This window comes from Ruditapes philippinarum, unplaced genomic scaffold, assembly GCF_026571515.1.
Source record: "Ruditapes philippinarum isolate M1 unplaced genomic scaffold, ASM2657151v2 ctg745_1_1_1_1, whole genome shotgun sequence".
Lineage (NCBI taxonomy): Eukaryota > Metazoa > Mollusca > Bivalvia > Venerida > Veneridae > Ruditapes > Ruditapes philippinarum.
In genome coordinates this window covers 65610-91932 of record NW_026852306.1, presented here as the reverse complement: position 1 = coordinate 91932, position 26323 = coordinate 65610, and the positions used below count along the sequence as shown (strand labels likewise).

The 26323-nt window shown below is 32.0% G+C and overlaps 3 protein-coding genes and 1 long non-coding RNA gene across 5 annotated transcripts; 1 reads left to right on the top strand and 3 right to left on the bottom strand.

The window, feature by feature from the left end:
• Nucleotides 1–567: 567 nt before the first annotated feature.
• On the bottom strand, nucleotides 568–4847 carry LOC132756033 (uncharacterized). 2 transcript variants are annotated; one of them, XM_060747005.1, is made up of 4 exons: nucleotides 4773–4847; nucleotides 3442–3516; nucleotides 2291–2419; nucleotides 568–1648 (listed from the first exon to the last, which is right to left on the bottom strand). In XM_060747005.1, exons 3-4 carry the CDS (start codon nucleotides 2414–2416, stop codon nucleotides 710–712), a joined length of 1065 nt encoding a protein of 354 aa, XP_060602988.1. In that variant the 5' UTR covers nucleotides 2417–2419; nucleotides 3442–3516; nucleotides 4773–4847; the 3' UTR covers nucleotides 568–709. The 2 variants fall into 2 exon arrangements, with proteins under 2 accessions (XP_060602988.1, XP_060602980.1); XM_060746997.1 differs by having other exon boundaries at nucleotides 4727–4827.
• Nucleotides 4848–7870: 3023 nt separating this feature from the next.
• Nucleotides 7871–9795, bottom strand: LOC132756124 (enhancer of split m3 protein-like). The gene is made up of 3 exons (XM_060747125.1): nucleotides 9745–9795; nucleotides 9029–9124; nucleotides 7871–8533 (listed from the first exon to the last, which is right to left on the bottom strand). Exons 1-3 carry the CDS (start codon nucleotides 9793–9795, stop codon nucleotides 7871–7873), a joined length of 810 nt encoding a protein of 269 aa, XP_060603108.1.
• Nucleotides 9796–12492: 2697 nt separating this feature from the next.
• Nucleotides 12493–15088, top strand: LOC132756119 (enhancer of split mgamma protein-like). The gene is made up of 3 exons (XM_060747115.1): nucleotides 12493–12543; nucleotides 13722–13817; nucleotides 14426–15088. The coding sequence occupies exons 1-3, from the start codon at nucleotides 12493–12495 to the stop codon at nucleotides 15086–15088; spliced, it is 810 nt and encodes a 269-aa protein (XP_060603098.1).
• A 2738-nt stretch (nucleotides 15089–17826) lies between these two features.
• On the bottom strand, nucleotides 17827–21297 carry LOC132756027 (uncharacterized). Its single transcript, XR_009629276.1, has 2 exons — nucleotides 20805–21297; nucleotides 17827–19300 (listed from the first exon to the last, which is right to left on the bottom strand). It is a non-coding gene; the product is annotated as an uncharacterized LOC132756027 (long non-coding RNA).
• Between the last annotated feature and the right edge of the window lie 5026 nt (nucleotides 21298–26323).

Sequence of the window (26323 nt, the reverse complement as noted above, 5' to 3'; positions counted from 1 at the left end):
CCCAAGCCGGATGCTTTGGTTTTCGCGCAAAAATACTTGGGCTAAAACCCATCTTGCCGTGCCGGGAGCATTTAGGGTTAATTTATATATCTTTTTGTTTCCATAGGTTGTGGGAAAAAAAGTTCCGATCTAGATATAAAAATTCCGTTATTCTCCGAGTTACGAAGGCTAGGGATTAGGTAATACATTGCTGATGCTGACCTTCATATTTTGTTTCTGTATAATGCATCCAGACGTCTATAAACTAAAATGTTGCATAGCTTAAGTATACTTAATTCTCTTAAAACAAAACCTTGGTATCTATTTCTATTTATACACGTTTAACAGCCTGGACTTGATCGGCAATTTTTGAGCATATTCATTTGAAGTAACGCAACAAATTCATGTATTCAGATACGCTTGGTGATCAGTCTTCTTAAATTCCGTACTTGAAAAAAAGAAATTCCATGACAATGTCTAACAAATCTAGGCCTATACTCTTTAGTGCTTTCACAAACTTATCATGAAAATGCGGCACATTTACTAAGACGTCATATGGTTTTTCTTATATTTAAAATCAACAACACATACGACTATATATCTGTTTAATTGTTGTATACAAATATATGCATATTGGAAACTACTAGTATATCATTGATAATAAATCTATTACGAAGCTTGAACTTCATCATTATATGTTTAAGTTAATGTAATACTCAAAATTAATCTCCTAATCGGTCCCGACATGGGATGGGTTTCCAAAACTTACAGCCAGATTCTCCAAGTCATCTCCTACCCTTAGTTTACCAAACGACAATTTTTGTATGACCTTGAGTAGGAGACATTTCAGTGACTGGCGCACGTCGTAAATGAAAAACATGCAGAATGGTAAAGTGTACAGTGTTTGTACATGAACAAATATAACAAATACAACAACTAAATATTCATCCGGAGTACGTATGATACCGTTGAAGTGTAAAGCCACAATGGTTAGTGCTCGAGTCAAATACACAATGTTTATGAAGACTTGACACATAAGCCATTGTGATTCGTCGTCGCGGCTCTCTGTCCGGATTTCCTTCAACTCACCAGTCATTGTCGTAAAAGTGATCCGTGACCGTTTCAGGTAATACGTAACTACGGTGCAAATTAAAAACAGGAAGCAGACGATTGCCGGTATGAGAGCGCGAAAGACAATTCTTGCCCGTCGAACTGATAGGTCTTTGAGGACAAAACAGAACTTGTATTTGTCCTGACTTCCATAATTGTTATTGATAATCACGTGGGAAATAATCATACAGACGATAAGCCACCCGAGCGCCATCGACATTAAAAATCTGTAGAACGGGTTAGACTCCCATTTCTGAAGCGTAAGAATCTTTGTGAAAAATATTTCCAAATTTACTAGAATAACGTTCATCCCTACACCAAAAAAGATATACTCCGCACTGTACATCAAAAAGTAACAACTCTGTTTGTCCTTTGTATAATTCTCACCGTGTGCAAATGGGTGAAGAAAAAGTCCGGTGAAAATAACGAGTAACGTCAAGTGATACAGGTACCACATTTGTGATTTTCCCCGCAGGTTCTTGTCAAGGATAGTGAGGAATAGAAGTAGGCCTATCACTGATTGGATAATGGCAAATGCAATGTTCACGTCATAAAGAATCTAAAAATAGAACACATAAAATAGGATCAGCATAGAAAATAGTTCTTTAAAATTTAAAGTGCTCCATTTAAAGTTATTCCTAGTTTGATTGGTCATTTGGAATCCAGCATTAAGCGTAGAATATTATCTCCTACGTAATTATCTTCCCTTATTAGTACAGAGATCCCTGCCATCACAAACAATTTTATCAATATTTTGATATTTTATATTTTTTAGGCTTTGAATTTATTGTTCATTATTTTGTATAATTTTGATATTTTTTGACAAACAATAACGAACGTAGGTACGAAAATTTAAAAATAAAACAGAAAGGGAAAAAATGACGATTGATTTTCTATGTAACGGCCGATATTTACATTTGAATTTCGACGTTACGTCATATGACTTTCATCATCATGTGACGTCTGTGCTCCTAACTATATATTTTGATATGGAAAAAAAGGAATTCTCTTCATTATTTCCATTTCTTTAACTTGAATAAATAGCATTTTTATGATTGTATGCTGAGGTGCAAAGCTTCAAATATATTCTAAAGTAATTGAATGTCAAAGTTTGGTTACCAATGCCTGATTAATATGTTATATAAATGCAATAGGGGGCTTGGTCAATAAGCAGAGATGACTACTCTAAAGATACACTTACCACGACGATTTTCTGCACATTGTTCCATTTATCTACATCCCGTTCGGCAAAGTCATCCTCATCGTCAAGTTGTATGCCAACACCGGGACCGGGGGCTGCACCGCCTGTAACATTGGTTTTGTTCATTGCCTGAAAACATATGTTTAGTTTAAACATATGTCATTCCTTTCATTTTTTTAAACAAGATGTACAATGCAAATACATTGTATATAGGAAAAGTATAAAAAATCATTTTGAAAGAAAAAGGGTTGGACCACAAGTTCAAATTACATTTAATTTAGTAATTTGGTCTGTCCCTGATACGAATCTAAAGAAATATTGATACTATAGATTACATTGAAATGACATTGAAGAATCAAACCAAGTATTTTAGGAATTAAAACAAAATGTAAAAAAAAACATAAGTCAAAGGTAAGTCATTCAAAATCATCTTTACCAAATTATGATAATGATAACTATAATTATTGTTACCATTGAATGATGCGAAAATAAGAAACAAGTTAAATTATGCCTTTATTCAGTAACCATTCTAGTACACACATACTTAACAAAGGCTTTGAGCTGCGAATTGTTCTACATGTCATAGCATTCTTCGATATTTGAAAAACAAGCAAATTCTTTAAACAGGATATTTTTGGAAAATGTGTAGAACTGCTTTTTCAGCGGACTGAAGCGTTGAAGGCTCTCATTTAAACAGATCACCAAAATGTGAAAGAGCCACTGTTTAGTAGGGGTGTGTTATAATGCATGAAAACGGTGACAATTAAAGCAGTTGCCCACTTGGCTCAAGCCATATGCACTTGGTTCCGGGGCGAAGACGATCTTAACCAATCAATAGCAGTCAAATCTATCCGAATGTAACCATGTTTTTTCCCCGTAAAGTTCGTTTTTTAATACCCGCCGGTTTTCATTTGTTATTAATTAAACGGCGGGTGTTAAAAAGCGAACTTTACGTTAACAAACTGACGCAAAATTGTTTTTGTATGTTATTTTGAATTTTTTTTAGCATGTGCATTCAACAATGCAATTAATTTGATACAGTCGATTTTAGAATTCAGCCATTTTGTCAATTTTGTCACCATTTCGCTCTCTAGCACCAAACGTTCAACTAATTCACGTCCTCGCCCTTGAAGATATTAATGTTTATTTACCTGCGCTGTTCTGGTAGTTGCTGTTGTCAATTGTTGCACTAGTGTTACTGCTAAGCTTCCATTCTTGTTGTAAATCTATAAATAAACAACAACAATAAAACAACTTGACAAAGCGGGCACTTTTGCTCAGTGGAAGAATTGTCAGACTTCTTATTTAAGGCCCGTGAAATTGATTATTTACAACTCAAAATAACCATAGAAACAGTCTTTTAGACGAAATATTTAAACGCAGAAACGAATTTTGTTTTACTTTGGGCAAAAGGGCAAACTTGGGTTTGATCATGTTTTAGAGCATGTTAAATTTCGAAAGAAAACAGAAAACTTGGTACTTTCTAAACTTTTCTAGAATACCTGAGTGTACAAAAGAGACATAATTATGAAACTAATACGACTTGTAAAATATAAGTTTATTCTAAACAATTGATTAAGTTACAGATTTTATTCCTAATAAGTTAAACATGGCCATTTGTTTACATATACATGTATTCCACCTGATCCATTTTCTATGATTTTTTTGTAACATAAACACTTTTATTTTCTTATGAACATACATGTATGTGCATTATTGACACATTTATTTCAGAACTGTATTTATAACTGTATCTATAACTGATATTTTAGAAATAATTGTAACGCGTCTATGTACAAAGCAATTGAATATTGTCATAACAACAGGCGTTTAATCAAATAGAAATTTTCCTTTCTTAGAAACGGATCTTTTCTCTTTATATGTGAAAGAGTCAAAGAACCGATCTTTTCTTCTGGAATGGAGACATATCTGTAAAATAAGCACTATCTTCCAACAAAGATTTCCCAAACGTCTCTTTAAAGTATTTCTATGAATCGCCCATATGGGTATCCATAACCGACTCTAAATTAATTCATATTACACATCACAAGCGATAAGACGCACATTTTTCCGATTTGTCTAGATTTCCAAATTTGTCTTACTTTGGTAATAAAAGTAATAAAAATATACGTTTTGTATATGCAAAAAATGTGCTTTTTTGTCAAGAAGTCAACTGATTTGAAACCCTTTTTTATGTTTCTTATGCTTAATACATTGCAAATCGCACCGCAAATACAAAATGAATGTAATCTAAACGTTTACCAACGATTAAACGGTCAACAACGTTTGAATAAAGGTAAAATTAATTTCAGCGTACAATCCTAACAGATAAACATCTATGAAAAAATAACCATGTATTGTTTTAACATTGATATAATTATGATATGTATATTTGTCAAAAAAAAATTACCAAAATATTCATATAAATCTACATACCGTCATGACTTTTAACGCACAGAAAAAATAACCTGAATTCACATACTTCCAAAGACGGCAGTAATCTGAGGCAAACGTGTTGTTGAGGTGTAAACAGCGGGCTGTTCTAATTTCTTCTGTAAAAGGAGTCCGGACCGTACCAGTTTAGCTAATTAGTTAACTATAGGTAGGTTCAAACTTAAACTGTTGCTGTCATAAATAATTTTGTATGTATCCGAGATAATTTGGCAGGTTATAATATCATTGTACTTTTATCTTAAATAAGCTTGTAAAGTGCTTACTAACTTGTTACCCAACCTTTTTGCTTTTGATGTAAGCCTATAGATATATTTTTATTTTAATATTGGTTTTTACATTTATTTAAAGCAATACAATAATTTTTAACTATTTATTCTTACATTTCTCGTGAAACAATATTGTACTTACTCTCAAGTGTGCAAATATACGGTATATGCGTAGTGTAAAAAAAGAAACATTGTCACGTCACGTCGTATGACGTCATATACATGACATCTTGAACCCAAAATGACGCCGGTTTATTTACTTCAATTTATTTATACTATTTTATTTATTTATTTCTTTCGACAACTTTTTATTTAATCATTATCTAGGTGTACACTTAAATGGAAAGATATGTTTTGTTGCGATAATTCAGGTCCCGCATTTATATAGAACAACATGCTTGTATTTTATTAATTATTGAAGGCCCACTTTGCCCTATAGATACTTTTATTTTCATATTTCAAAAGCTTTTTATTTTGGGGGCTTGTAACAGTTTCGATAAAAATAATATTTAGCCATTTACTTTAAGCAATTAGTATAATTATATGATTTAGTATATTGTATGAAGTAAAAAAACTGCTTTGTTTACGTTTCGTAACTTTTATCACTTATTATTTTATAGTACACGCTTTTCTTCAAGTACGAAAAATCAAACATGCTCTTTAACTCTTATTTTAACGTTGTCATGTGCGCCCTTTCTAAATCGCATAATTATGTTTTATGCTGAATAAAATTTTGTAATGTATTGTATAATTTGCCTTTAAATAAATATATTGTATTGACCTTTTTTGCTTTGCTTTGTTTTGTTTGTATGTATGGAACAGAGTTTATGAACAAACAAGGTCAGGCGAGCTGGTGTCTCACTGAGACAATGGCGGTCACCGATATTTTAATTTCTTCTTAATTACAATTGATTGTCTTCAAATTAAACCATGAATTGCTAATTGACCCATAAATTACCAAATTCTGATAACTTTGTTAATCAAATGAATGTTGTATTAGAATCACCGCTCTGTGCACTGACTTAATTTAATTCATTTTGTTTGTATTTGTGCATATTGCACACACACCCTGACGTGCAAATCACATCAATTTAATCAGTAAAACTGTCGTTATAGGAAAAGAAGGAAAGAAGGAAGAAAGAAAGAAAGAAAGAGAGAAAGAAAGAAAGAAAGAAAGAAAGAAAGAAAGAAAGAAAGAAAGAAAGAAAAAGAAAGAAAGAAATGAAGGAAGGAAGGAAGGAAGGAAGGAAGGAAGGAAGGAAGGAAGGAAGGAAGGAAGGAAGGAAGGAAGGAAGGAAGGAAGGAAGGAAGGAAGGAAGGAAGACGTTATGTTACATAACGTTACGTTAATGTTATGCTTTGCTGCGCCATGCGATGCTATGGTGTGCTATATAATATTTTTATAGTTGACATACACATAAAACAACTGAGCCGCGTCACGACAAAACCAGCATAGTGCGTTTGCGACCAGCATGGATCCAGACCATTCTGCGCATACGCGCAATCTGATCAGGATCCATGCTGTTCGCTTTCCAACCCTATTGCAAGTAGAGAAACTGATAGCGAACAGCATTGATCCTGATCAGACTGCGCGGATGCTGGTCGCAAACCCATTATGTTGGTTTTGTCATGGCGCGGCTCATATGTTACTTCTATTGAGAGCTGGAAAATAAAATTAATATATACCTCAATATAATGACTATAATATCATCTAAAAAAAATCAAATATGTAAAAATAAAATTAACTAAAACCTGCAACATGCCACAAGTGTTATGTTAACATTAAACTGTATTCTTACGTTGCACCGGTTAGATGGCGGTTGGTTGGAAAACGTGGTAACCGCCGTCACCATGATAAATGGCGACGAACATATAATTTTCATATGCTGAATAAAGAATTGAATTGAATTGAATCAAACTGTATTAAAAAAAACCCGCTCTCGAACTATGACGGAAATTGCCGAATAGGTTTGTTCGTGAATACAACAATAACACTTTGTGGGAATTCATTGCAAAATTTAAAAATATGAAATTTGCGGACCCGAATGTTATAGGACTTAGGTCTTTAAGTTTTTTTTAAAAAATCTCCACATGACGTGTAAGCATTCCCTTGTTATGCTGTGCATATATCGTGTAATTATGCTCTTCATTGCACAATCTGTTGCTTAGGGGAAATAGTGTGAAGCGTGTAAGAATATACAATTATACGTTTTCAATCAAATTTTGTCTTGCATAGTTCCACATATTTTATTACACGTGTATTATCACATAATTAGTATCACTAAAACACTTAGGTGTTTATGAGCAGCTCTTGCGTATAAAACTACATTATACGTCAACATTATAATATCTGAACTCATCGTTAAATATGCCTGACGATTTTCGACCAAATACGAAATATGAGCATAATCATATACTAGAATTTTATATTTAAAGTATGATTTTTCAAGACAGTGCGTAAGACCAATGTTATTTCTAGTAAATGGGATTTTGTACTTTCCATTTGCCAATTTGAATTTAAAGGTAACTTATGTCACTATTTTAAGAATTCTTTATATTCTAGCATTATAAAAGGCTTTGTTTAATTCAAGCCAATGCACAGCGTAGATCATTTATCTATTATTTCTGAAAAGACGGGTATATTTCATTAATTTAAACAATAATTCTTATACTACTTCTAAACATTATATTATTTGGATAAAAAGATAACAACTTTCTATTTCTTTTAGAATTTACTCAATGATTCCATACATATACAAACACAGTAGTAATTTAACATATTAATGTTATAAAAATATTAGTATTAATAAACATAGCACATTTGGTATATTCTTTTCAGCAAGAAAACTGATACGAAAGTCTAAAATGGCCGCCATGGGACTTCTTTTATCACATGACCGATTTCATTTTCTTTACCTTTTCCTATAGAAACCACGTCTATATAATTTTCTATATCGTCTTCGTTATTTTCCGAACAAGTTTCATCCACCTGACTGTAACCGGAAGACGTACAGTAGGAAGAGGTGGTCTCAATTGAAGAAGTGCTTGAAAAGCCAGAAGAAGAGCTGGAATCAAGACTGCCGTGCACAAATGATGACGTAAGTTCCGGTAGAGCTTGACTTCCGTTTAAAATGGGTGAATACCCTGATAAATCCAATTCTGGCAATGGCGATATGTTAACTGTGTCATTTGGTCTTAGAGGCGTAGAAAGACGATGTGTTTGTCTATTTTGATTGAACACATTATTCCCATGTTTATTATGATTTGTCATTTCCTGTCGCCTGCTACTCGTGAGGAAAGCCTGGTGTAGATGATTGCTTACGGAACCAGTCACTGTATCACTCGTGATTTTAGTCCTTGCCAAATAAGTCACAGCTTCTCGAGCACATGCCTTGTATCCTGCGTTATAGGCAGCAGCTTCTGTTGCCATGGTAACAGATTGTTGTTGCCGTTGTAGCTGCGACAGATGATAGACTGTTAAGTCTAAAATGTCTGCCTTGTCAACCCTTGTCATTGGAGCAGTCTGAAGTTGAAAAACAAAAAACGATAAATTTTACAACAGTGTTATTCTTAATATATGTTTGAAAATTTGAATATAAGGTTTGTAATATTTATTCGAAACATATTTACTGATTCTGTATTAATTTCTTTGATTAAAAATCTTAGTATATACATAATAAATATATATAAAGGTTATTCAGTTCATATCTAAATATACCGAAAAATAATATTTTTACAAATTTGACATCCATTGGCAACTCATTGGTAATCCGCGTGGTGTTCCAAATGAATGACTTCCTGAGGATCCGCGTGGTGTTCCAGATGAATGACTCTCTGAGGATGCGCGTGGTGTTCCAAATGAATGACTTCCTGAGGATCCGCGTGGTGTTCCAAATGAATGACTGATCCTGAGGGGATCAGGCTCAAACGTAAACGGCGAAACATGGCATACTTTGAATTTCAATTGTACATGATTACAAGCTACGTTCAACCGAACAATTATATCATTATAACTTACATTTTGTTGAATAGTCTGTGCGATTAGCGACTTCAAAAGTGATATACTTTTATTCATTCGTTCTCTTCTCTTCTTCTCCACCATTGGCTTCCGGATCTGCAAAAAAAACCCCAAAAACATAGAGCGTGTGTACCCAATACCTGAGAATTCCCTATTGCCAGTAGTTCTTAGATATGGCTGATAGTAAGCTATTTCGCAATAAGAATTTGGTGGGGGGGAATATGAAATTCTGGTTGGGGAAAATCATTTAATACTGTATATAGATCTACATATATATATATTTTTATATACAAATGTAGTATAATATACATAATATATTAATGTAGCTTTAAAGTTTTGAAAATACGTCATTTGATATAATTACTACCTAGTTCAATTCAATTCAAATCAAATATCTTTATTCACCCAGGTAATAATAAAATACATAAGGGGTTTACAAAATAATATTTTACAATATATATGTTCCTGTTGTAAAGTCCTGAAAAGAAAATGCAATATTAATAGATATTTAGTTATTATTAGACAGAAATATAAAATAATTTTAATGTTTTAAAGAAAGAGGAAAGAGTAAAGATACTGTGATTAATACCAAACATTAAAGCTCACTTAAAGAGGAAAATCATATTTTAGAAAAGAAGAAGATTAATAAATTTAAAAATTTTAACATCTATAAAAAAAACTGTATCACTTGAATCATGAGTTAAAGATATAAATACCTTTCTAGCGTAGGACATATCCTGTGTGTCTGATTTCTTATCTCCGCCCATATTTATTTAAATTTCTAGTCGTAATTCTACAGTAAAATAACTTTCCAAACGATTAATATTTGGTTAAGATAACAAGATACTTTTAAAGCAGTAAATCAAATTGATTCTGAGGTCAGGTTCGGAATTCTCTTATTTTATACTTGTGCACTTCAATTCGCAAAAGCACGTGCCAAGACTTAAGTGTGCTATAAATTACTCAAGGATGTCCGTAATTAAAGAAAGATTGAATTACTCAATTTGTCAAAACGTTTTGTAAGTGGTTAATTGGTTTTGATATACGTGTCAAACTTCACAATTACCTAACTTAACAAACGGCAGTCTTTAATTTCTCACTTGTGGTAATAATAAAATAATTAAATGTGTGAAAACGCGTGTTTTTCATAGGTCACCGTAATTAATTGTTTTACCAAAGGTACATGAAGATATCATATCGTACATCATGGGGTTATTACACATTTTACAATACTACAAAAAGATACAGTATCCGGTCAAATACAAGCATAGCAACCATGACATATAACTTTACAGTTTAAAGTTGAAGGGTATATGCGGGAATGCTATAAAAAGAGCGTGTAAAACTTGATTATACAATTATAGTAGAACCATCAACTAAATTATAGTTAAGAAGGAACTTTATTTTCCCCTGGTTTCATATTTCACAAAGAAATGATGTAAATGTTAGGCTGTGTATGTATGAACTCTATAATACTCATTAATATTGCAAATATAATCAGAATTCGCAGCTGAAACAAGTTTAAAGATTCTGTAACACATTTTTAAAGGTTTTATATCATAAATATGATGCTTAAATTAGGATTTATCAATTTTGTAAGTTCCAAAATGCATTATTTATAAAGATATTACCGAATTTAACATTTCATGGAAATAAAGGGACGTAATAAAAACTTTATTTTCTGAAAAGTCTAAGTCATTTTTTTTTCAATATGAAATGAATGCATATATTTTAATGATTGCATAAAGTGTGTATAAATATTTGCAGTACATATTTTACATATTCTTCGATGTTTGAAAATTGTTTTATAAGCATAATTATATAAATAATAATTATACAATTTTACTAACGCGTGGTATACAACCTCAATTACAACGTGCAGGATCTTTTACAAGTTGCTATCATTGCAGTACATTATAATATCTATCTTTGATATAAAGTATTCAGCTATCAGCAGGTCATTTTTTGTGCTTCATTGATTGATGATTATTATTATTTAGTTAGCTAGTTCGTTCGTGCGTGCTTGCGCGCGTTCGTTCGTTAGTCAACACAGAAATATAATGACACAGACACAAATGTTAGCTGGGGTAAGGCCGTGTGACGATTTCTTCTACGACGTAGTAGTATACAAACTTGAAGAATATGACCAAGATGGCTCTAAATGGGTAATATGATATGACATAAGTAACTGACCTTTTATTCGTTCCAAGAGCACGGCCTTACGACGCAACGTCTATGCGTTTGCTTATTTGTGATTGTAAAAATGTACAAAGTATAACATGCACATACGTACTCGTATTTAATTGTAAGGGAGGTAACTTCAATGCATTTTAACATGAGCTCTGAATTTTAGTTGCTTCCCTTTGGGATTTGTGTTAAAGAATTCACCGTTTCATGATGTTTAAATTTTAATTAGAAACGTTCTTCTCTACTTTCGAACTGTGTATACAGGATACGAAAACATAAAGTTGAGTTATTTATTCAGTTTTAAGCAAATTTTAATAGTTCTTTACTCCTGTTGCAATATCAAAAGTACAACAGAGCTTATTTATTAGTAGATATTAATATATGAATGCTTTTGTTTTATTAAGAAGTATTGTATGTTCTCCAGAAAATGCTCTGTTAATATAACCAATTTTGACAGACAGACAGAAAGACAGACATCTTTATTCACTCAAGCGCATGTGTACACTATGGGGATTTTCTAATGAAATGAATGTAAAACATCAGTTTTCAAGCAGTAAACATATAATTTTACGCAATTTTTTTATGTATCATGAAACAATATGATAATTAAAGGTTATTTTCTTAAATATAACTGAAATTGTACTTTTCTCCTTTTTATATCTTGATGCTTAAAGCAATATCATAACGTTTACAGTAATAAAAATTTGAACTTAAACTATAATAAAGTTCTGTATGCTCTTTTGTATATATGTTCTATTGGCGATGAACATTTATATGTTTTTTGCCGAATAAAATATTGAATTGAATTTTAAAGCATTTACGTATGTAAAATTCAACTTAAAATTTGATTATTGAATGTGTTAAATCGAAACAATTAATTACGGCCACTCAATAACAGCACGTGCTTTCACACATTTAAATATTTTATTGTTACCACACAAGTGAGAAATTAAAGACTGCCGCTAATTAAGTTGAAGTAATTGTGACGTTTGACACGTATATCAGAACCAATTAACCACTTACAAAACGTTTTGACAAATTGAGTAATTTATTCTATCTTTAATTACGGACATCCTTGAGTAATTTAGAGCACACTTAAGTCTTGGCACGCGCTTTTGCGAATTGAAGTGCACAAGTATAAAATAAGACAGCACATCCAACTTCACATCAAAATCATTTTGAAATTCTGCTTGAAAAGTACCTAGTTCTCTAAATCAAATCTAAATCGTGTGGAACGTTACTTCATTGTAGAACTACGACCAGAAATTTAAATAGATATGGGCGGAGCTAAGAAATCTGACTCACAGGATATGTCCTACGCAAGAAAGGTATTTATCTTTTAATGTACAATCAATACAATACAATACAATACAATACACTTTATTCCGCTTTAAACTTACAAAGTTTATAGCAATAACAACAACATAAATACATGAGAAATGGTTTACACAGGGTATATGAATACTGTTGGAAATTTACAATTACAATAACGTACGAGACTTCATTTTCAATTGTTCATAGAAAAAAATAATACAATCATAATGACGTATTTGGCTGACATTTTAATTACTCATCGATAAAAAAATGTAAAAATAATGTACGAGACTTAATTTGAAATTTAGTATATAACAACAATTAACACATCATAAATTTGATAACCTGTCATTTCGTAACTTTGATGCAAAGTAAATATATTTTGCTAAGTTGGTAACATTACTTTTAACATTTGTCGACATTAAAATTTCAAATTTCTTCAGTGTTGGCCATCTGCAAAAATATCCTTTAAAGTATTTCATTCTTAGATCTCTGTATAACGGACATACAAGAAGAAAGTGATATTCAGATTCTAAAACTCCCATTGAACAGCATTTGCATAATCTATTTTCTCTCAGAGTACCATCATATCTCCCAGTTTCTATGGCTAGGGAATGTGCTGATACTCTGAACTTAGTTAATGCTATGCGATATTTTACAACCGTTACGGTATCTAAATATTTCTCCCGATTGAATGAATGTTTAAATAAACAATCAAGGGATAAGATTTATTTAGATGTTAAGGGCTTTAAAATCATAAATAGTCCCTCCTCTTCTATATGTTTAATTGTACTTCACATTTTTTTTCTCGTTAAGTGATCTTTAATGTAGAGTTTTTACTTTGTACCTTTACTAGGTAATAGTACTATCAAATAACGTAGTTTCAAAACTTTTAAACTGCATAATAGTACATTTATACAAATGTGCATATATATAATAATATTATAGATCTATAAATAGTATCAAAATGATTTCCCTTTACCAGAATTCATATCTCCCCCAACTTACTTATTGCTTACTATCAGTCATATCGGAGAACTACAGCAATGTCGTTATCGTTGTTTAACGTTTAGCTGGGCGTATAGATATTGTATAGGACAATTTAAACGCTTCTTAGTGCTTGAAATTATTTGTTTTTGCCCAATAGAATTTCAACGTGCATACACAGTATTTTAAATTATGCTTCTTGCAGATCCGGAAGCCAATGGTGGAGAAGAAGAGAAGAGAAAGAATGAACAAAAGTATATCACTTCTGAAGTCGCTAATCGCACAGACTATTCAAGAAAATGTAAGTAATTTTATAAGTGTTCGGTTTTACGCAGCATGCAATCATGTACAATTGAAATTCAAAATATATAATATTTAGAGTGGGGAAAAATGAAAAGACGAATATCATTTCTGAAGTAGCTAATCGAACAGACTTTTCAACACAATGTAATATAATATAACCAAAGCATCAAGTTTTACACGCAAGTGTTCCTAATTAGTAGCTGCTTTTCTGGAAAACGTTTGAAGCATTACGTTTTCTCTATAATTATGTCAACATATTGCATAGATTAAACATGCCATGTTTCGCCAATATATATTTGGAAGTCATTCAGGAAGTCATTCATTTGGATCACCACGCCGATCACTAATAAGTCGAGCAAATGGATGTCAAATATATGACAACATTATTTTTCAATATACAAATATGTATTTATATATGAACTGAATAAGCTTTAGATTTTCGTCTGTACAAAAATATATTTATTAAGTGAGTGTATACTATGATGGTTAACCGAACAAAACAATGCAGAACACGTATATATGTTTCCAATAAATATCACACACCTTACATTAAAATCTTTTTTGCAAACACTTTTGTAACATTTAACGATTTGTTTTCATCTCCAGACTGCTCCAATGACAAGGGTTGACAAGGCAGACATTTTAGACTTAACTGTGTATCATCTGTCGCAGCTACAACGACAACAACAATCTGTTACCATGGCAACAGAAGCTGCTGCCTATAATGCAGGGTACAAGGCATGTGCACAAGAAGCTGTGGCGTATTTGGCAAGGAATAAAATCACAAGTGATACAGTGACTGGTTCCCTAAGCAATCATCTACACCAGGCTTTCCTCACGAGAAGCAGACGACAGGAAATGACAAATCACAATAAACATGTGAATAATGTATTCAATCAAAATAGACAAACACATCGTCTCTCTACGCCTCTAAGACCAAATGACACAGTTAACACATCGCCATTGCCAGAATTTAATTTTTCAGGATATTCACCCATTTTAAACGGAAATCAAGCTCTACCGGAACTTACGTCATCATTTGTGCATTCAAGTCTTGATTCCAGCTCTTCTTCTGGCTTCTCAAGCACTTCTTCATCTGAAACCACCTCCTCGTACTGTTCGTCTTCCGGCTACAGTAAGGTGGATGATTCTTGTTCGGATAATGACGAAAATAATGCAGACAATCGTATAGATATTGTTACTATTGGAAACGGCAAGGAAAATGAAATCGGTCACGTGATAAAAGAAGTCCCATGGCGACCATTTTAAGCTCTTGCTGCGTACAAAAATATATCAAATGTGCTATGTTTAACAATTTTAATAAATCTAATGAGATGAATATGTTAAATTATTACTGTGCTTGTACATATTGCTTTGTAATTTATGAAATCAAATAGTAAATTACTAAAGGAAATGGAAAGTTGTTATCTTTTAATCCCAATGATATTATATTTAAAGTAGAGGTAGCAAACGAATCCTTATTAATGAAATATACCCGTCTTGTCAGATCTCTATTTAAAAAGTAACCGATAAATGGTCTGTGTAGTGCTTTGGCTTGAAGTAATCAAAGCGTTTCATTGCTAGTATATAAAGAATTATTATTGAATAACTGTCATAAGTTACCACAAACATTAAATTGGCAAATGGAATGAACAAAACTTAATTTACTACAGATACCATTGGTCTTACGCACTTCCTGAATAACCATGAGTATGAATTATAAAGATATAAATTTCATTGCGAGCTTGTCTTTTGAAGTCTTTTGAGACTTTTTGTACGCCATACATTAAAATTGAAATAATAGTATATAACTAAAGAATGATCATTTTGTGTACTCGGTCTAAAATCGTGAGACAAAATCAAATATGAGTGCAAATATTGTTATATTGTATTTAGTTTTATAGATACACACCATCTTTTTAGTGATATTAATTATGTGGCATTATATTCCAGGGTGTAGAACTAATGAAGTTCTACAAGCAATAAATCTGATAAATCTGACCCCGAGCTACACAACCTTATGTGAGAGAGGTGCACATGTGGATTTTTTCGGGATGTCTCTGCAAAAACAAATCGTCTCGGCCAAACGGCACCGACTTTTTTTTAAGTAGAAACATCCCTCTATGTCGCCCAAGCCAGTGTTATATCCTCGTAACTAACTCGTTTCACAATGAATCGTTTCATATACAGTAAATCTTACTTGAAAATATATATATGACGTCATAGTGTAAGCGTCACATTTGGCTTTTAAATAGAGTCATCTGATGACAATCGGAACTTATCGGAACATAATAATTACTTAGGACTTAATTAGAGTACCACACCACACTAATTGTAGTCACAGCTTAGAATAGCCAGGGAGGATTTCTTGTATAGTGACATAAATGACTGGTTGTCTTTAAAGTGCATTTTTAGCGCAAAATTTGTTTTTGTGACATCTAATATGATCATTGGCAAATTCGGTGTATAGTGACATAAATGACTGGTTGTCTTTAAAGTGCATTTTTAGCGCAAAATTTGTTTTTGTGAGATCTAATATGATCATTGGCAAATTCGAAATCATGGTTAGAAATCACATGCTGTTAATCATAGATGTCAAGGCCACCATTGTGTTTGTAAATATTGCTTTTTTAAAAGCATTCTCGATAAAAAAATTATTACAGGGTGGGGGAAGGGGGGGGGGGGACAAACTGTAAGCAATAGCAAAAAATCTACAAGGCCAAGCACTTATTTCCTTGTGACATTTTTCATGCATAAGGAGGAGTTGCTTAAGTAGTGACAGTGTTTCTGTAGCCTGTATATTTTCAGGTATTTTTTTCCAGGAAATAAAATGTTTTTTGAGCTTTAACGGAATTAATTGGAACTTTTCAAACTGCCTGACTGTTGTACATGGGTTCATGTTACTATAAATTTGCAATACTATGATATATATGTCTTCAACAAAATGTGTTTTCTTTTTCCAGGATGTGTAGTTTTGGATCAGATTTATCAGACATATTTCTTGTAGGACATTGACGGCAGCAACGAAGTGCTACCTAATATGAGCTGAAAGTAGTTATACCACGTGGTTTTCCATGTCAACAAAAGTGTGTAATCTTTGATAATGTAGATAAGTTATAACAATTGTATAGATTCTTATATATTTTTCAGGTATCACTTTTGATGACAATTATAGGTAACCAATACTTGTAAGACCTATAACATGTTTCCGTAGCACTACACAATGTTCATTCATAAGTTACAAAGTTATAAAGATATATTAATCACAATGTTCATTTTAATCAGGATATGAGTATAAAACAAAATATTTAAAAATTCTTCATCATTTAATCAAGTCTGAAGAAAGCAAATATGCTCTTTATAAAAACACATTTATATGAAGAAAAAAAACAAGACATATATTTACAGAACAATTATCCAAGAACATGCACATGTGAAGTAGTCAATGCAAATATCACATAATATATTTCACAACATTCGTATTCGAAAAAGTGCATCTCAAAAGGATGTGCTTTCGTTTGTCTAAAATTAATTAAAAAACATATTCAGTAAAGCATTTAAGGTACTGAAATATTTCTTTTATGCTAGAATACTAACATTTTTATATATTTTTAAGAATGTTTTCAGAATGGTTCTGTTACACATATTTCAAAGCAAACACACGAGCCAATTATTGATCAATGATATTCATATTCATGTTTATACACTGTTCATCAGTTGTAGATTTTTAATTGACAAAGTTCATTCCGCAATAAATATGCTCCCTCCCTTATAACTTTAGACATGACATAAATATACCTTGTTTGGAGTCTATTTCAGTAAATTTTATTGTTTCAACAGTTAAAGAAAAAATACAATAAATATGTAACTAATAAACTATATGTATTACCAATGAAACTGATATCTTTAAAACATAAAAAATCCACAGCAATCATTTAACAATATGAAATAAATTGCATTCATTATCAATCTATAAATGCGGTAAATATTTAAAATGCACTCGACAATTGCTATGGGACAAACAGTAAGCATGGCAAAAAGAAAACAAGTAATTTAAAATAAAAGGTAGGTATCAATCTGTGTTCAGTAAATTTTATTGTTTCAACATTTAAGTGAACAAGCATCGTACTCTTTGACATCATAAACTTAACGAAAATTCCTAAAAAGAATACACTGGTGTTTAAAGTGGGAGTCATTTGTACTTGTCCATTCCAGAGAAATATTGAAAATTTGAATTCTTCAACGACCTCGTCTCAATTATTTCTCCAGAATGGACCAATACTCTGCCTTTTTCCTTTACTTAAATACAAATTAAATGTTTATAAAGAAAATAAATGAATAAATAAAATAGAAAAATAAAATAAATATGTAAATAATAAACTTTAAGTATTACCAATGAAACTGATATCTTTAAAACATGAAAAAATCCACAGCAATCATTAAACAAATTGAATTTGAAATAAATTGCATTCATTATCAATATATAAATGCGGTGAATATTTAAAATGCACTCGACATTTGCTATGGGACAAACAGTAAGCATGGCAAAAAGAAAAGTAATTTAAAATGAAAGGTAGGTATCAATCCATGTATAAAGTTTATAGAGGATATTGAATGAGCATATGTTGAGTGCTCAATTTATTGATAGAGTTGAACAAAATGTAAATATGCGAGCATAGTATTATTTTGTTCAATATTTGTGCGATACAAATTATTATTTGGAACTTTATTGTGCACTTTTTAAAATATACAAGGATATTTAAGTTAAGAAATATTTTCTAAAAATCATAATACATTGTGTTTTCTTTATTTAATAAGATTTGGCTGTACTTTCTGCTTCAATTATGAAAGTAATTGAAAAACATTTTGCACGATTTTACATCAAACAACATATCTTTAATAATAAAACTTGTAAGCCTCAGTTTAAGTTATTGAAAAAAATCATGCATGTCATTTTATTCCTTTCCTTTTCATGTACACACTTACAAAAATCATTAACATAGTTGAAGAAAAAACAAATTATCAAAGACTGATGTTCATGACGTGATTTGAAATAATAAGTCGATAATCAGGATCCATCTGATGAAAGTCTGAATGCAAAGTTTCAGATCATTAACTCTGAACATAACATAAAGCCATAACAATGATTTTAATTAGACTTTGACAATGCAATTCTTAATATATTTCTTCATTACCTTTAGGATATTGTTTTACAGTTTTGAGTTCCAGGTTGGACTATAAAAGCATGGGAACAATAATGTTTAGCTTAATCACATTAATATTCTAAGGGAAAGAAAAGATGAAGATCACGGAAAGAAAGGGGAAGGCTGGCACCACTCACGTCTTTCTGTACTCCTTTTGTTGCCATTGCCACACATAAATAACTGCAAAGAGAATGTATACGATCGGGATCAAGATTGACACGATAACATCCAAAACAACAAAGTTCTTACGTTTTGCCTCATCTTTGATTTCCGAAACCTGAAATATAACGAAACATACTCCCTTATGAACCTTTAAAACGGCAAAATTGAAAATGTTACAAATTACAAGTTACTCAGACATTTATAAAAATAGAAAAGAAACTCTTTGTTTAAAGCATATGAACTGAAACAATTGATCCATGAGTACATGTATACAGTAAACTCCGCTTATAATGAACTCATCGGGACATTCAAAATATATTCCTTATATCCGGAGTTCCTTGTACGATATAGCGAATTAGTTCCTTGTATCAGGAGTATTATGAGCGAACAGATTTACATTTATATAACAAACTGATTGTTTACTATCTTCCGTCATTCTGAAGAGCATTGATTAAGAAAGATTAGTCCTTTATTTCTTTTTATGACACAATAACCAAGAGCGTACATTTTGGAAATTGAAAATCCTTTGCTATTTCTGTTTAAGTTTTACTTCATTTCTCAATTTCTCATAAAATATCATATTTTGTTTCTAAACACAGTGCTTTTCGTTATCTTTCCACGATTAAAAATAAACAAGTTTTTCGATTGTTCCATCCTTTTATATTGAATATCTTCTATTACATTTTAAGGGTGACTTTCACTGATGAAAGATATTGATTTCTTTTCATTTCAATCAAATATACTTTGTAGTTTTCAATCATGCGTGATTATATTAAAAACCGATTATAAATGATCATAATTATTTTACTAAAAAGTAGCAAATTTAGCAAAATTATTTAAGAAAAGAAATAATACAATTAAAAGGAATAACCGTTTTATTTTGGTGACAAGAACTCATGCTAAAAATATCCTAAATAGAAAACTATAACGTTCTGCTGTGGAATCTATTTACGGATAACCGATATTTTGGAGTTCGTTATAAAAGTGTAATTTTCTGTACTTTTAACTAAATTGGGACTAAAAAATGAGTTCCTTATAAGCGATAATTTCTTATAACCATGTTCGCTTTAACCGTATATTTTTATATTAAATAAAGAAGGGCAAAATTCGGGCCAAAATAAATTGTTCCCTATAACCGGAAGTTCGCTATAACCGTGTACGCTATAAGTGAAGTTTACTGTATGCATACATGGTCTGGTATTCCCACTGGCACTTCTGGGGTTTTCCTCAATGTCATACTGGATATGGCAGTGAAAGACTGTTTTTTTTTTAAATAACAACAGCGTTCCAAGACAAGTTTGTATTTCGTATGAAGAAAGCTACTGTCTACGGCTACTCAGACATTTTGGAAATTGAAAAATAAAATAAATAAATACTTCATTAGTGTGAAACATTAATTAAAAAAATATAATTGAGATACATGAGTGTATGTACAAGTTTTCTGATATTGTCACTTTTTTCAGTCTTGGGAGTATTGTGAAGAAATGACTTGTTTTGTTCGATAAGAAATGTGTGTGTAACATATCATCTGGCAGAGAAGGCATAATGTATCATATAGATAGGAGAGATACCACCTTATCCCTACTAAATACACAAACTTTAAAAGACTAACTTTTTACCTCCATATGAGAGTGTTCCAGACTTAAGTTCCCCTGTTTAGGACGTAAAAAACATAATGCTTGGCCCAACATACTACAGTCAGCTAAATGTTCTGTTGTGTAACCATCTGGAGGTATTGGAATCAGTTCTAATTGAAATCTTTAGGGGGACTCCTGAAAAGTTCATAGCCTCCGATGTCTTTAAGTTTAGGGAACTTTTCCTCGATTTTCATTTTGAAATACACGGGGTCTGCTGACTTCACAAAAGTTATCGTCTGTTCCCCTAGTCCGGACTGTAACAGGTTTTGTTTTTCTTCCCTTGTTGGAACATGGTTCTGTAAATAAAAACAACTGTATATCAAAACCAATATACTAACATGATGAAAATACTTCTAATGCCAGCAGCTTATTGGTACTTGGAATAGCAAATTGCAACGGGCAAAGTTTTATGATAGACAGCAAGTGATATGTTCAGGAACATGATGGGATAATGATAAGTATGACAGCTCCACTGACCCCCTATATCCATTCAATAGTTCAACCCACTGTTTGTTCAAGTTTTGTACAATACCAATCAGGCAATTACAGTACATGTATATAGAAACAAGAGCTTTTTCATTATAAGACTTTTTGTCAAAGTAATTGGTGTACTGATTAAACTTTTAAATACAAAATATTGGCTTATGGAATGGTGACATTTGATAACGTTCAACTTAAACCATGCCCCCCACACACGCAGCAAATGACAATAGTTTCAGCCATTTTGGGTAATAGCTAAAATTTGTTCACTGTCATAATTCTTATTCGTCAATAATTTATTAACTAAGTATATAATTACATACCTGGTCACAACTGGCCAAGGCACAAAACCTGTGTGACCAAAACCTGTGTGAGACTGTTTCACTTGTTGATTCAAGGAGCTTAGCTGCATCTTTCAACAGCTGGGAAGCTCGAAACAGGTTGCCCATTATCTGAAATTACAAAACTTATGGTTATAAAGTACATAGTCATTGATTTGTAGCCAAAAATAAAATTGAAACAAAAAGTGTCTTAGCTATTTAACAATGATTAAACATACTTAATTATAAGGTTAATATAATGATATTTAATTAATGTGTGACAGTGTGGCGAATCTTCACTTAAGTGGGGTGATTCGTTATAGGGCGAATAGTGAGCGGGAGGAATCGTTACTAATTTGAAATTAACTTCTACGTTCCCTTTGAAAGGAATATTATTATGTATCAATCTTACAAAAAAAACTGAAGCAACCAAATCCAACCCTTTGTCAGTTTGATTTTCTAGTCCTCGTCTTCTACCGGCGATTACGCTAAAAGGTCACGTGTCGTGACTTGAACCCCCTACGTCAATTTTTTTCCCACTTATAAAAAGGGTGCCGATTAAATTTTGTCAGAAGATCTAGTACAAAGAAGAGACATCGAGAAAATTTTTGTCTGTAAGTAAAGCTTGAAAGCTACATAAAACTCACCAGTTCATGTTGCAGTGGCGATGTGCTAATTAATGGCGTAATTGAAACAATGGGGAACGGTTAAGGAAACAGCTAATTAAAGTCCGGCATATTTCGCGAAAACTACGAGCGTGTGCCCCCTGGTATCAAAATGTGATGTGCAAATTTGCAATTAACATTATACTTACTTTCAACTTGCATAGTGGCTGATTGCATGTTTCATTTTGTGTGTTCACATCGTGTGTTTTGTTCTAGGAGTATTATAACTGTGCAATGTTAAAATATCAAAGCTTATATACAGTCCCGGCATGTTGAAATGTTTCATTACGCTACATTGCACTGTCATCCAGCCATATAGACATCAGGGACTAAACACCAAACAAGTTGTAACTTCCAGCAAGCATGGTATCATTGTCAACAAGCGTGATGAAAGTGTAAGCATGCATAATGACTGTACCAATAGCAGCACAATAGCAGTGTCAACGAGTAAGCAGGCAGTGTGTAATTATCAACAAGCGTGATGAAAGTGCAAGCAGGCATTGTGTAATTTTTACCTCAATATCATTCCATACTTGGCCCCAACATGTTCCTTTAAACGACACAGTGTACGTAAAATAAATCCCCGCCAAGCAAAATTCTAACAAGTGTCATGGTTAGAAAAGGTAAAATATCTGGAAAAAAGTGATCCTTCGGAAGCATGAAAACAGCAAAATTACATGAAAACACAGAAATGCTCATGTACGAGAGGTTATCAAAAAATTCGTGGACATTTTATATATCTTTTGAACATCAACGTGTATTGTAATGAATTTTATCAGCATACATTGTAGAATATTATCAACGCGTTTTGAAACGAAAGTTAACTGCGTCAATAAATAATGAATTTATATTGCTTTTAAATAAGCACATACACGGCTACCGGCGCACGGTAGAAATGCGCAGTTAGTCATGGAATATTTGTTGCTAACAAAAGCTTCTCATTAACGTACATGACGTAGAAAACCAGCTAAACATCGCCTATTTCTTCTATGATGTCATTTATGTATTTTTTTTAAATTATGGACGTCATTTCCGTTAAATTTTGTTGAAATCGCCAGAAACGCCAGGCGACGATATTGTTTACAACGGGAAAATGACGGACACACAGATATTAGAAAATAGTGTGATCATAAAATTTTTTGTTGTAATTTGGAAATGACAATAACAAAAACGTTTGGAAAAAAAACAACAGCAGGCGATAAGAGAAAATAAAATTTCACTATCATTAGTGTTTAAGTGGCATAAAAAATTTAGTGATGGACATTACTTTGTGAAGCAGTAATGGTTATTGGCTGCGTAACATTGAAGCATAAGTTGTACATTAATATTATGAAGATGACGTCAATAACCTTTTGGAGTGCGCCGCTGTCGCTGACATGTGTTTATGTAAAATTTAATATTGTTGTGATATAAGAAGCTAATGACATGATTTTTTTCTGTGATTATTTGTTATATATATTCTCAGCAGTGTAAGTATTTCAAATCAATATCTCAAATATGTTTTACTCAAGAATAAAAGTCCACGAATTTTTGGATAACCCCTCGTATATACAAATTAAAAGTAAAGCAAAAGTAATGAAAATAAAAAAGCTCTGTGCAACAAGACGCTTTTTAAAAGAAAGTTGTATACATAATGAACATGGCAGTGTCAATTTTGGCTCAATGTTATATTTTGAACAATATTGGTAGAGGTCCACTACATAATGCTTCATGCCAAATATCTAATTTCTAGCCTTTGTCATTTTACAAAAAGAGACTTTGAAAGCTTCTAGTATATTCATATAAAAACCTATCAACCGCCATGGGTTGGGCCAATTTTGACAGTAGAGTCAACATTGTAAACAACTTTTGTAGAGGACCTATATGTGATACCATGCACCAAATATCAAAGATCTGGGCCTCGTACACTCAAACAAGATATTTTTCATATTTGCATTTATAAAACACTTTTTTCTGTCCCAATGACCTAAATATGCAACAGATCGGGACTATTTGAAAAAACTTATAAATGAGAAAACCCACGGATCATTTCTGCAGTCATTTGTTTCAGAAAACGTGTTGTTTAAGAAAATTGTTGACGCCAGACGAAGGACGAAGGAGGGTCACAATATATCACAATTATAACTAACACACTGCACATTTTAAAAAAAGAAATGTGTGACAAACTCAAAGGTTGTCAATATTTAATGTACTCAAAGTGTACGGATCGGAGCCATAGGTGAAGTGACTCATACACTAAAACAGTATGAGAGTAAAGTGAATACTTTACCAACCTGTTTTTCGTCTGTACTATCTAAAAACTTTTATGTTTACTTTAATGCATATGGAATTACATATTCTATTGTTCACAATGCTAATGTGTATATCTTAAATGTAAATGTATTCTTGAATAAAGTAAAGAAAAACCAACAAAACCACGTGGATATAAATTGACTGTTTTGACTTCTCATCGTGTCGGCTTACTACCCCTTACCATTGGCATAAATAAAATATTCAAGAGAATTGAGGGATCTGTAAAATCAAATAAGTTACGTTTTGACACCGGTTGATTACTTGACCAAAATACAGCACAAGTCCTGCATTTATAACAAATTATAAGGTGGACACAGTGTTTGAATTTGACAGTTTGTATTAACATAACTAGTATATTGAGAAATATTATTGGTAAATGATGAACCGTTATGTTATGCGTAAATATGTTTGAAGTGTATATGATTTTGTTGCAAATGACAAAATTAAATGAATTGTATATATGAAAAGTGTATTGAACTCATTTCAAAAGCGATCATGCCAATAAAAACAAACTTAAGAAAGAAATGTACTATTTTCTGTGCGGAGTAACGGTCTCATTAAAGTGGGGCTCCTCACAAGGTATTTATAAATGATGCACTTGGGTGCAACTTGGGTGAAAAAAATGGCAATTTCTGTGATATTTTGACTCGTGGCGGCGCCAATCATGATAATATGGACATGGCGCTCACTCGATAAAAAATTTGTACTCTTCAAACATCATCTATATCCTCAAGAATAACCACAGCGACGGTCTGATATAACGGTATAATTGGACATCTTTAAGATAATAAAAATTATAGCAAAGTAATAAATGCACACAAATTGTAAATTTGTTTATGACAACTAACCCCCTAAACAAAACATAATATACTCAACCAAAACAAGCGTCTGCTTCTTTATCTAATTATGTAGCTGCATGTCCATGATTTGCAAACCAAATTTAATGGATAAAGCTATTGTAAAAATAATACTATGACCACAGCAGACTTTGTACAGAAAATACAAATTTGATTTTTTTACATATTTGAATTTCTTCATACTAACACGTACAAGCTTTGCCGACGAAACTGCCGGTTGAGTGACTGGATTGCTGAGATAGTTTACTTTGAATGTCCATTTCATCATTGTTCATAAAAGGCATAAAAGTCACTGCAGACTGAAGGTTCGCCTAATATTTTGTGCAGACCACAACCACAAATTGTGGTTTCGAAGAATCGATTATTCTATCAAAACAAGTATAATTTACCGCTAATATTGGAAACAAATTCAATATGCACATTTATAAAGTAGATAAGTCTACAATGGGTACAGTTTAAATTAATATTTAAAATGTTGATAAAAACAATAGAAATGTATCATTTGAATATTCTTACAAAATACAAAATTAAATATATACTTTGAATAAAAATTTGATCTACTTCTAAGTGATTTAGTATGACCATATAATTAATGAATAATACTATTGTTTATATAACTCACTATTATACACTAAACACAAATATGTTATATCCGATCTAGTATCTCAACACTTACAAACAACATCCATGCATAACTCTTTCAAAGATTGTCGTCACGTGCTGACACGTGTGATACTTAACGCTATGAACATAATTATTTATGGTATATCAAACTTTTCATAAGTGATCAGTTCATTTCAAGCAATCGATAAAAATCAACGAATGCTGTTAAGGTAACTCTTTATCAATGTGAAATACTTGTAAAAATTAAATTCATATATTATATT